The 12,944-nt window shown below is 30.4% G+C and overlaps 1 protein-coding gene across 1 annotated transcript; it reads left to right on the top strand.

Annotated features, from left to right (window-relative positions):
- The first annotated feature begins 3,500 nt into the window (after window positions 1-3,500).
- Window positions 3,501-5,558, top strand: LOC123010081 (farnesol dehydrogenase-like). Its single transcript, XM_044406755.1, has 4 exons — window positions 3,501-3,777; window positions 4,692-5,153; window positions 5,207-5,362; window positions 5,415-5,558. Exons 1-4 carry the CDS (start codon window positions 3,670-3,672, stop codon window positions 5,454-5,456), a joined length of 768 nt encoding a protein of 255 aa, XP_044262690.1. The 5' UTR covers window positions 3,501-3,669; the 3' UTR covers window positions 5,457-5,558.
- Window positions 5,559-12,944: the final 7,386 nt, after the last annotated feature.

Genomic DNA, 12,944 nt, shown 5'->3' with positions numbered 1-12,944 from the left:
TACAATGTGTTTATAATTATAAAGTGGTGTGAAGAAAAAAGAGTTCTAAGATTGAAAGGTTGTGTGTAGAGCGTTTTATTAAAAATGTTATCATCTTACAAACAGTTTTTTTTTATAAAAGTCTATGAAGATAATTTTGGCAGTGCGGTAAAACTGTCACTTTACACTCGTCTGTGCGTAAAATGCTCAGGCGACTGTAAATACAGTCTTTCAATAGGTGTCAATTGTACGTTAATTTGACATTTACATGTCAGGAGGCCAAAAAAACCATTTAAACTAGTGTCTGGTGACGTATTTACCTTTTTCATTTACAGTAAATTGTAAAACTAAAATTATTATATGGTAATGAAATTTAATGACAGAGCGTTTGGTTTTTTTGTCCCGTTTTCACTGCAACGGAACGTCGTAATTACAAAGCCAGCAATTGATCCGATTAGAAAAATCAAAATCTTACAATTAATGAGTTTTGATAACTGAATACCTGCTATTATGGCCATGTTGCTAATCTATTAATTAAAGTTTTATCGTTGCAGGTGACTAGCGACCTTCTGTGCGATATTTGCTCGTTATTTGTTGTGTACATATGTTCAAGAACGTTCAGTGGCTCCATGCCACTGTCTGAGATAAAAGATAAAAGACTTGCAGTCGAAAAAATGACTTAATTGCGTTTTACTCGAACGGAATGGTCAAGCGGGACGATAATCACAAATCCACAAATTAACTCACTAAAATATTAAAAACTAAGGAAAAATACGCCAGGACTGGAAGATAAAACCAACTTATTGGCCAATTATCAAGTCAAAGTAAAATAAATTGCTCACATTTAAATTGTTAATAGGCTAATTATCATTTAGCAATTATGCATCTGCATGTTGGGAATAAATTGTCGATATAAATATTTGAAACGTCTCAATCGGATTCGCTGAAGGGTTACACAAGATATTTTTTTTCTCTATTTCAGACGAAATGTTAGTGAACTCTCTGTGAAGAAATGCAAAGGAAATCTGCTGGCTATTTAGTCACATGACTCGGCAATATGCACTGTTCTGGTTAACGATGGACATTATTTTGCAGAGAAATACATTTTTGCTGATGGGGCAGAACATTCCAAGAACTCGATCACTGAAGCAGGTCAAAAGGCAATTTCAAAATTTAACAAGTTGATTTTATAATGTTTATGATTGTTAGAAGTTTATAGATATTTTCGTTACAAATACTTAAAATACTGTTTCTGGACGAGGCGAAGCCGAGTCTTAAATAGCAGATGAGTCCTTTAAAATAACTATTTTAAGTAAAAGTAATTAAAAGAATTATTTTACGTACTATTTCCTAAAATCCTTAAATAATTATTTACGTATAAAAGTCGTAAAAGTGTTTTTTATCCGAATCTGTTGTTTGCGGCCGAGGCTACAATTCAGATGAGGCACACACAACGTGTTTTAGGCGCTCATTACAAAATTTTTCATAAATTAATTAAAGTGAAACTTATATTCCATCGCCTAAAATTTTTTTGTCCATCTATCGCATGTCGCATTACAGTCTGTTTCGGCTAAACCTCACCTCAGTAAAAGTATTGGGAGTTCTAACAGTGATATATCAGACTTCCCTACCCTATACCTAGGTAAATTTAACCGTTTTTATAATGTTTAGCCTTTTCCCGAAATTTTTTTAATTTGCATTTCCTCTCCAAGAATCGATAACTACTATTTTTAATTATTTTGAAATCATATTTGGGCATATGAAATAGAAAGGTTAGATCTTTTTTTTCGTGTACATATTGATAATTGGAAAAATAAATAACAAACCTTCAAACTTTAAGGTTACTTTTGAGAAACTTCAAATACCCGTAGCTAATTTTTTCAAATGGAAGGCCCAAAATTTTTTTCTTCACTAAAAACAGAAAATTTCATTCTGCATCAATTTGTATCATCATTCCCAATACCTAAATTTAATGACTTCCAAGTTATAACTTTTTTTACAATGAAAGAAATTCATTTCTATCTATGGTAGTTTTCGCATAGTTTGCCTGGAAATATTTTTTACTGAAAAAACATCAACTTTTTTTCACATTTGTGTTATTTTTTTTGTAAACACAAATTAAATTTATTTAATTTAAATTTGAATAACTTTGCTATTCTATTTTTGTTTCTTATTACTATAACAACCTGTGCTAATGATATTTGTCACAATATCAAAAGAAGATACTACAACTTGAAAACTATCAAACATAGGTATAAGAAATAGCCTAATTGCGTAGAAGATGGTTTATAGGACACAGGGAAATAAAAAACATTAAATTCGTCGCGACGTTTCGATACTTTAATTGTATCTTCTTCAGGCGAGGAATTCTCGTTGGTTCAGCGTGTGAAGCATTGCACAAGTCAAGGAAGGACAATAAACAAAATGGGATGTAGGAAATGTTAACATAGAGCAAAACAGAACTAAATTCTTCTCCATTTAGTAAAAAAAAATAGAGTGTTTCATTTAGAAATACAGGGTGTTTCACATAACTTTACGAAACCCATAACAATAGTTGTCAAACTAATCACTGTTTCATTAATAGTCATAAACTGCAATTTTTCAGAAACAACTATCATTTGTTCTATCAAGAGACGGCATGAATATGATTCTAGTTTATCTATCTTAATCACTAATTAAAAATAATTTTTGAAGGGGTGAACAAACTAGAGAAGATTATCCAAATTTTCAAAATTTGTAATCGAGTTCGTATCGGAATATGTATTATTGATTGCATCTTACAGGCGCAGGCCTCGTAAAATAACGTGAAACACCCTGTATAGTTAAACGTATTTGAAGTTTCCTAAACGTAACCTTATATGTATTTTGGCGGTTTGTTTAATTATTTTTTCAATTATGAATACACCAAAAAAAAATCTAACCTTTCTCTCTCGTATACATAATAAAAAATGGTAGAGTTATCGATTTTTGAATAGGAACATTCAAATCCAATTTTTTTTAAAGTCTAAACATTTAGAAAACGGTTAAATTTAGGTATAGAGAAGTCTTATAAAAATTCTCTCTTGAGTATAATCCAAAGACGCAAAAAAACATAACTTTATATTTAAAATAACGAAGTTGATATCTACTTCTGGCGTAACAGGAAGTGCCGCCATCTTGAAAATATTTTTATTGAGCAGAACTTAACCAATTATGGCTATAAACAAAATTTTAGATAAATATCATTGTTAGAACTCCCATACTTCAATGTGCGGTTTAGCTAGAACAGCCTGTGTAGGTAGGTAAAAGTGTTTTAGACAGATCAGTCCCAACAAAATAGAGTTTGATAGATGTGTGCAAAAAAGTAGAACTTTACGGCCGCAAAAAAGGTCATAGAAACACCATTTCTCTAATTTAAAAAAATTGTTATTTTTTTTTAAGTGCAAAATCATTGTATTCATTTTATCTTACACATTTATTCTATATCGTACTTATTTTAATCGCAAATATTAGAAAACTTAAGATAAGATGACTAAAATTACAGTAACTTGTTTACAAAGTTGAGGAATGACTGGCTTTAAAAATTACACTTCACAATGAGTTTTCGGTTTTATTTGAGACAATTTGATATCTTCTCTAAATCACGATTCACACCATAAATATCAATTCGTTGGCTCGTTTTACACTACTTGTGTGAAGACCAAGACCAAGATGGTGCTCTCAATGGCAAAATGGGTCGGGAAAGTGGCAATAGTGAGCGGTGCCAGTTCAGGAATCGGTGCTGCCATAGCCGCCCAACTCGTCGAACACGGTGTTTTCGTAAGTTTTAAATCCGGTCAAATTAGTCATAAAAATAGTGGTCAAATAACGAAAATTCCAACAGAGCTAAATTTTGGTGGAGACTTTGGGTACACCATTACAAATAAAGTGTCAAAAGTCCTCATCGATCTCATGTGTGCTAAAAAAGTTTTAAAAAAGTATTCGTGGTCAAAAAATTAAAATTTGATATTTTTTAGATTTTTTTCGAAAACGGTAAGTTTTATCAAAAAAGTAGCCCAGACAAAAATTATAGATCTTAAAATTAGCTACAAAAATGGACCTGTACTTTTTTTCTAAGAATCACCATTCCTAAGATATCGCGATTCCAAAAGTTGAAGGAGTCACATTCTACATGATATGCACATACAGAGTGCGCCAGAACTCGCGCCCCAAAGAAAGGTACCAGGAACATGGAAAAAATTTAAAAAATTTCTATCTATAAAAATTTCGAAGTTAAGAGAGTTTAAATTTTGCACTTTGACTATTCATTTCTGTAGAATAAATAATTTTCCACGTTTTTTTGCCACAGAGGCAGAAGAGGAAACAAGGAAGCTGTATCCTAAATTGTAACTCTGTTCAATGTTATTTGTGGCTTTTGTTGGCAAAAGTTTTGTACCTTTACTAAAAAATTGTATAGAAACATATACAAAATCATCAGTTTCATTAAATAGACATAAAAAATGTCAAATGTCAAAAAATAAATGTCAATTTTTTTTGACAGATAGAATTTTTTTTGACCCCGAATAACTTTTTTAGCACAAATGGGATCGATGGGGACTTTTGACATTTCATTCCTAATGGTGTCCCCAAGATCTCCACCAAAATTTAGCTCTGAAATTTTAGTTATTTGAAATGTCTATTTTGACCGGACTATTTATCACTTTTAAAACAATCAAATCTGGAAAATGTGATAGGTGGTTGGGGCCGCTCGTCGTTCCGACCTTGTCGAAGACCATGCCAAAAAACTCTCGGGCAAAAAGGGGAAACTCCACGCCATCAAAGCTGATTTTACTAAAGAAGAAGACATTTTGCGAGTTTTCGAATGGACTGGCAAAAATCTCGGTCCAGTCCACATCCTCATCAATAACGCTGGAATAACGCGAGACTCGTCTCTAACCGGGGGAAAAACCGAAGACTGGAAAGCAGTTTTCGATTTAAACGTTTTAGGTTTGAGTATTGCGACAAGAGAAGCAGTAAAAGTCATGAAAGCCAATCAAATAAACGGCCATATTGTCCATATTAATAGTGATTTGGGGCATAAAATATTTTCGGGGGCTTCTATTAATGTTTATGGAGCTTCAAAATATGCAGTGACGGCGCTGACAGAGACTTTGAGACAAGAGTTGAACACTTTGGGTCTTAAAATTAAAATTACCGTAAGTTTTGTTCTTCATTTTGAAACAATTTTCTTACATTACTTGGTTTTTAGAGTATTAGTCCGGGTTTAGTAGAATCAGAATTGACAACGTTGAGGAAAGATCAACCACCACAGAGAAAAGCATATCTTGAAAAAATGCCTATTTTGAAAGCTGGGGATATTGCAGATGGGGTTATTTATGCGCTGTCTACTCCAGAACATGTTCAAGTAACAATAATTATTTTTTGTTTAATTCTGTTTTCAATTGTGATTTTTGCAGGTCCATGAACTTACAATAAAGCCAGTCGGTGAAATAAATTAAACTTTCTAACAATTTTACGTTCAAAAAATTATTTATTTACTTGTGCGTTTTTTTAAGTTTCGTTACAAGAAAAAATATTGATAATAAAAATAATAACAATAAGTTATTTGCCTATGATTTTAAAACCTCCCCGTATACAAAATTTCTCGTAAAAGTGCCTGTAATTCTCAAGTTAGGTTGGCAACACTGAATAAATCAAAATCGAGACAGAAAGTATATATGAAATTAACACATTTAATATATCACATTCTTCAATGTTGCCAACTTAATTTCAAGTCATAGGACACTTGATCAATTGAAATGATAGTAGATAAGTTAATAATATAATTGACACTAACTGGTCATTGACCCTGCTACCAACTTTTTAAAAGAAATTGTTTCCGATACCAAAGTGTTTCAGTTATATTCCCTTTTTGTGTGATTTATTCAACAAATAAAACTTTGTATGAAAAAATACAATTTTCAGAAACAGTACAAATTACTGTAAAATTTTGCTCATGATTTCGAAACCTCCCTGTATTTCTGTGCACCATCTCAAGTTAAGTTTGCGACACTGAGTAAATAGTAGCGACGAGGAATTTGAAATTCGATAAGTTTAACAGTAGAATTGACACTAACTGGTCATTGACCCTGCTACCAACTTTGTAGAACGAATTATATTAAATACTCAAATAAGTATATTTTAGGTATATTCTCTTTTTTTGTAATTCTTTCAATAAAAAAAGCTTTTACGAAAATTTCTCAGGAACGGTACGAGTTACTGTAAATTTTGTTTATTATTTCTCTGTATAAATATAAAATCTGTATATCATAAAAGTAGCCTTTAATTGTATGTTAGGTTTGCAACAATGAATAAATAATCTAAACAGAGCACTTTGACACAATTCCAATTCCAATCTCAAATTCTTCAATAAGGCTCGGATTATATGCAAAATGCATATTTGTTATTAAGAGGTATATCAACAAAATTGTAAGTTTTCTATGCATATCTAAAGTTTTTTGATTAAAATAAGCCAATTAAAAAATGCATATTTTGCATAATTTGGCAACTTCATGCATATTTTAGGAAATAATGCATTTTTGTGCGTATTTTCTTCAAATCACAAATTTCCGATTAAAAAATTCAGTTCAAGTTAAAAATTGGCCAGTTTAAGAAAAATGATCCAATTGCAAAATATGTTAAAGAGAAAACAACCAGTAATTCGTAAGCCGAACTCAAAGAACTAGTATCCTGCTGAGTGTTTCCTTTTTAAATTCATTTTATACAGGGTAAATATGAAGTTTAGAACCAAACGGTTTTTTTTAAATTATTTGCCTCTGGAAAATAATAATTAATATAAATAAAGTAGGTAATATAAAAAATCTGATCGTAATTTCAAAACGAAATTTTGTTTTGCTTTGAGTTATGCGATTTTTTGTCAAAATTGTAATTTATGTAATTTTTTTTTAAATTAATAAAAAGTAGATAGTCTCTAACACAGTTATTTTTGGGAGTATACAAAACATGTTTTTAATGGGTTGCCATTTAAAATAGAACTCAAAAAGAAAAACAAAAAAATCGAAAAATGTTATTCTTGACAATTTTTTTCATACACTGAAAACCCCATAAGCCGCGGTGTTTTTGTCACTATGACAGCGACAAAAGTTTGCCCCACAGCGACAAAACGGAACCTAACTTTTGAAACTTTTGAATTGTGTTTTTAATAATTGTACTTTCCATTAAATTAAATAAACTAATTTGCACCTTATTTGTTAATTAAGTGATTTACGTACCTATTCATTAAATTGTCTTACCGAATTACACTCAAGCTTATTTTTACGAAGAAAACTTTACATTTTTAATTTGTAAGATAAGGAAAGTAAAAATGCAATTTTTGTGCTGTTTCTTTTATTTGGTTGAGTATTTGCGTAGTGGAAGCACAGATGGTGCTAAACTCTGACATGACTTGTCAATTAATCTTCAAAAGTGTGACGTGTTGAGTAAAATATCAGGTCTATTGTCTCTTTATTTGTCTCTCAATCCATGTAAAGGATCGTCTCCTTTCAAATAAGTAAATAAATAAAGCAATTAACAAAGTTGAAGAAACATCGCTTCCTGTTTGAAACACGTTTTCCAGTTGCTCTCTTGCACGACAGTTGTCTTAGAAGGTGTTTGTTGTTGGGGCGCAGCTTGGCGTGTCGCACTTTGTAATTTTGACGTTTGACTAATGAAGAAAAAGAAACTCGCGCGCGAGTGCTATCTAATCTTGTAAGGAAGTGAGTCGTGTGTTTGTGGATGCCGAACCCGAACAACACCAAGAGATAGATGAAGTTGTTGGCTAATCCGGGATGCGCGTGGGCGGCTTGAGTTACAATACCGAATAAACAGTTAACGGCCACCATACACAATTTTTTCTAAAACTTGAGAAAACTATTTTCATTTTTTAGCACAAAGTGTGCCACCAAATAAGTGATGCTTTCTATTTGCCTACTCTAATAAGATACGTTGGGAATAATAATTGTAAGAATTAGTCGGTTTTTATGACCGTTTGAGCGAGTTTGAGGAGAGATGGTCTACATCTCACAAATTGGTACTTGTGCACCTTTGGTGAATGCGCGACTTGAGGCAAAAATTGCAGAACTTGTCGCCGGTAATGGTGACCTTATTTTCAAATACTCTTTGCAAAATAGTATATTCTATCACAAAGTAGAGAAGAGACTTTTATAACCGAGCTGTTTATTACCCGAGATGCGTAGCATTGAGGGAAATAATAAATGCGAGGCTATACAGGGTGCTTACGGTCTTTGTTTGAGAACTGCTGCTTCAGCTGCAGCAATGGTCAGTATCATTACCTTGTGTTTCGCCGTAAATCACGACAACCAATTTATTATTTTTATACAGAGTGGTTATAAATGATTTTCATCTAGCCAGCTTTGGATTTTTTTACATGTAACTTTATTTGTGCCGCTCTACTTTTTTGAAAGCTCTAGTTCTGTCATTAGTGTCACTTATTAATTAATAAAAAATTGTTGTTAATTAAATTATTATTGTTTCAACTAATTTCCAATAATAATTGATAATAATGTATACTTTGGAAGAAAACAAGTTTATAATTGAAGTCTATTTTCGAAGTGGACGCTTAGTCGATTTTTTAATTTTGAGTTAAAACAAGTAGGTACCCCTATTTTCGTAAAGCGGCATTTTTTATTTTACATGGAAAATTCACAGCTGGCTAGATGAAAATCATTTATAACCACTCTGTATTTGCGATCCATGTCTATAAATTTTGAAAAAATATTAAGAAAAACGAATCAAACTTAATGGAAACCATTTTGCTGGAAGGGATTAAACTGAAGATCTTCAAATTTTGATAAAAACTATAGGAAAAGTAAATAAAATTCACGGCAGAAGACAACTAATACGCTATACATACAAGGTGATTCTTTTAGAGCCTACATTAGAAACTTTTTAACTTCTAATGCAGATAGGAATTTGAAATTTTGTATACAACCCAAATCAACCAGTCTGAGTTCAACTAAATTATTTTCAAAATGGCTGAGCTTCCGGAACTACGAGAAATTGGCGCCAACTTTGAAATTTTAAATGGTACTCACTTATTTTTATTGCATTTTTGAATTCTCCTCTTTAAACTAAGTAAAATGTACCTAGTTGTGAGTACTTAACTATCATAGTTTTTGACATATGTCAATTTTTTGGTCAAAATTTTCACTTGCAGGGGTTCATTCAAAACATCACAGCTCTTGAACCCTTTGCGATAAGTGAATATGTTTTTTTGCATTCGATAACCAAAGGTTCAAAAAGTTTTCTAGAATTTTCAAAATTGTTGACTGTCAAATTGCAAGGCTAGTATGATTTTTTGAAAATGATCATTAACAAACAGCTTTAACTCAGTTTTTTCAAATGAAATGACTCTATTTTCTCAACGGCAATCAAAACTACATCAATTTGTAGAAGGACTTTTATCAACATGTCCTATACCTATCTCTTATAGTTTTTGAAATAATCACAAAAAACATGTTAATGTTTTTATTTTTATAGTTAATCACGTAGGCTTTGGAAAAATACAATAAGATATACTTATAATTAATACAGATGTTCGATATGTTTACCATTTTTAAACAGTCCAAAACTCGATGGTGAACTGATTTGAGTGGCTTCCATTAGTTCATTTGGTTGAAGATTATTAAATGCCGCCTCAATTCTTTGTAATTCCGTATGGGTGTTGTGTAGACTAATAAATCTTTAATTCGTTTTGATCATTTTCCAAAGGCTACGTGATTTACTATAAAAATAAAAAACAAAACCACGTTTTTCGTGATTATTTCAAAAACTGTAAGAGATGGATATAGGACATGTTGATAAAAGTCCTTCTACAAATCGACGTACTTTCGGTTGCCGTTGAGAAAATGGGGTCATTTTATTTGAAAAAACTGAGTTATAGCTGTTTGTTACATATCATTTTCAAAAAATCATATAAGCTTTGCAATTTGACAGTTGACAATTTTGAAAATTTTAGGAAACTCTTCGAACCTTTGGATATCAAATGCAAGAAAAATTATTTACTTATTGCAAACGGTTCAAGAGCTGTGATGTTTTTAATAAACCTCTGCAAATGAAAATTTTGAGCAAAAAATTGACATATGTCAAAAACTATGATAGATAAGTACTAACAACTAGGTACATTTTACTCAGTTTGGAGAGGAGAATTCAAAAATGCAATAAAAATAATTGGTTACCATTTAAAATTTCAAAGTTGGCGCCAATTTCTCGTAGTTCCGGAAGTTCAGCCATTTTGAAAATAATTTAGTTGAACTCAGACTGGTTGATTTGGGTTGTGTACAAAATTTCAAATTTCTATCTGCATTAGAAATTAAAAAGTTTCTAATATAGAACCTAAAAGAATCACCTTGTATAAAACAAAAATTTACGTTGTGAGAGAAAATAATTAATTTTATATTATTTGTTTGAGAACTGCTGCTTCGGCTGCAACAATAGCTACTAGTATCATTACCTTGCGTTTTCCCGTACCTAAATCACAATCACGACAACCAATTTATTATTTCAATATTTTTTGCCATCTATCTTTATAAATTTGGAACAAAATTAAAAAAAACAAATAAAACCTCTTGGAAACCATTTCGCTATAAGGGATTAAACAGAAAATCTTCGAATTTTGATAAAAACTAAAGCAAAAACAAAGCAAATGATGACAGTGTCAAAACTATGAAGTGACTTTTCTCTTTCACTGTCATGAATACGACTTTTTTATTTGTTACAACAATACAATTTTATCTGAACAAGGAAATAATTCCAGTGACCCTCAAACCGTGTACCAATATTTTCGAGTTAAATAACATTCTTAATTGTGAGAGTTTTTTTTCTAGTTTACAGTATTTCTGTACTCTTCTATTTAATTCTCAACTCCAAGACCGTAAACACCCTGTATAAATTTACTCCACCGTGTTATATACAATATTTTTTCACTAATAACACATTTATTACCCAAATAAAAGTTTGGTGTGACGGATTTAATCGTGTTTTTGTTTACCATTCCCATACCAAGAAGATCCAATAAGAAGTAGATTTATTACCCAGAAATATGTACAACAGTGAAGAATATAACCTTACTTAATGGACATGTTGACGTAACATGTCGTAATTCGCAATTATTACTTTTGTTAATTTATTATTACCACAGTAATTAATTACATACCTCAGTTATTAACTTAACTTGGAAGTATTATTTTATTCTTATGGTAAATAAGGTTAAGTCATTTTTTACTTCTACATTTATTAAAGAAATTTTCCAACTTCATAATCTAAATTATTTGAGAAAATAACAGAGAATGCAAAGAAAAAGTGTTAAAATTTGTCCTACTACCGAGGGCATTTCAACATGAAATAAGCCCATTTGTTGTTTTAACAGTTTTGACAAAGACAGAAGAATTAGAGGTGGGGTTATTCCTATGTTTTCAATTGAGAAAGTTTAAGTCTTTTTATTTAATTTTGCATTAATTTCATCTCAAAATACAGGGTGTGTCAAAAATCGCACATCTCTTACTTATAAAGTAAGAAGGTTGCCTCGTAATTTTGCCCGTTGATAAAATATTTTTATTAAGGGTAAAATAAATAAAATATATACATAGATAAAAAATATCAGGTGAATAAAGAGTACGAAACCAAACGTTTTTTGCTTAAACTATTTTTATTTTTTGAAAAAACTTATTGATGAGTGATAAAGTGCTATAAAAATGTGATGATTTAACAAGAATAAAATTTTTCGAAATTTCCTTTTGTTTTTGAGTTCTACAAAAAAAAATATTTTTTTAAATGGCAACCCACTATAAAATCATTTTTCTCATAAAAGCTATACTCTAAGGATTACAACTATCTGCTTTATATTTAATTTCTTCAAAAAATTATTTTCAGATAAATTGCAATTTTGACAAAAAAAAATCGCATCACTCAAAAACCAAACAAAATTTCGTTCTGAAAATACGATCACATATTTTATATTACTTCAATTTATATTAATTATTATTTCTGGAGACAAATGATTAAAAATAAAACCGCTTGGTTCCATACTTTATATTCACTCTGTATAAATTTATTTTGTTAAATCTTACAATATTTTAATTTATAATTTTATTTATTCATTTTTTCTTTGATTTGTTTATCAGAAATTTTCTCGATAACTGTTTATCGCAACACTGATCTTTTTTGTATATGATAGAAAATTAAATTTTCTTTCCAATGGTACCAAACATAAGCGGTTATCACCAAGAAGTCCGGAGTTATTATAAATAGACCGCTCTGGGTGCCAAAAATCGACCAAAATTTCAACAAAAATAAAAAAAAATAACTTTAAAATTGATCCATATAACATTTTTTACATTTCCAATGATCTTAAAGACTCAAAAAAGTGCACAAAACGTTATTGGGTCAAGTTTCAAAACTTACGAACTTTTTGAGTTTAAAAACGCTTGAAATATGGTTGTTTAGACGTAAAATTACCCGCTGAACACGATGCGACAGGTTAAAATACTCTACGATGCATAGTTTTTGCGATATTGAGTAATAAAGTTAAGAATAAGGCTAAAGCATACAAGATTTATAGATTTATAAAGAAAGATGTGGTAAATAATGTAAGATGCAACACAAACGCAAATCTGAAACCTAACATAAGGTACATAACCTAACACAAGTAACATAATTTTTGTACTAAATAGACTTTCTTTATTTTAAGCTTGATTTTATATAAAACAATAATATGTTATATGATTTATAAAAATTAATAACATCTATTTTTATTTTCTGAAATTTAAAATGTTATTAAATAGTTCCGATTTATTATCAAAAAAAAATAAATTTTTATTTAACTTGACGTTTGTTAACGTTGAATTAGTTTAATTCTGAATTAAATTTTAATTTCGATTTCTGTAAACTGGCTCCTAAAGAAATTTATCTTGAAATTAGGTCTAGTTTAC

This window comes from Tribolium madens, unplaced genomic scaffold (genome assembly GCF_015345945.1).
Source record: "Tribolium madens isolate multiple individuals breed KSU strain unplaced genomic scaffold, Tmad_KSU_1.1 Scaffold_7;HRSCAF=85;Tcas5.2_LG10, whole genome shotgun sequence".
Lineage (NCBI taxonomy): Eukaryota > Metazoa > Arthropoda > Insecta > Coleoptera > Tenebrionidae > Tribolium > Tribolium madens.
This window is presented reverse-complemented; position numbering and strand designations above follow the sequence as displayed.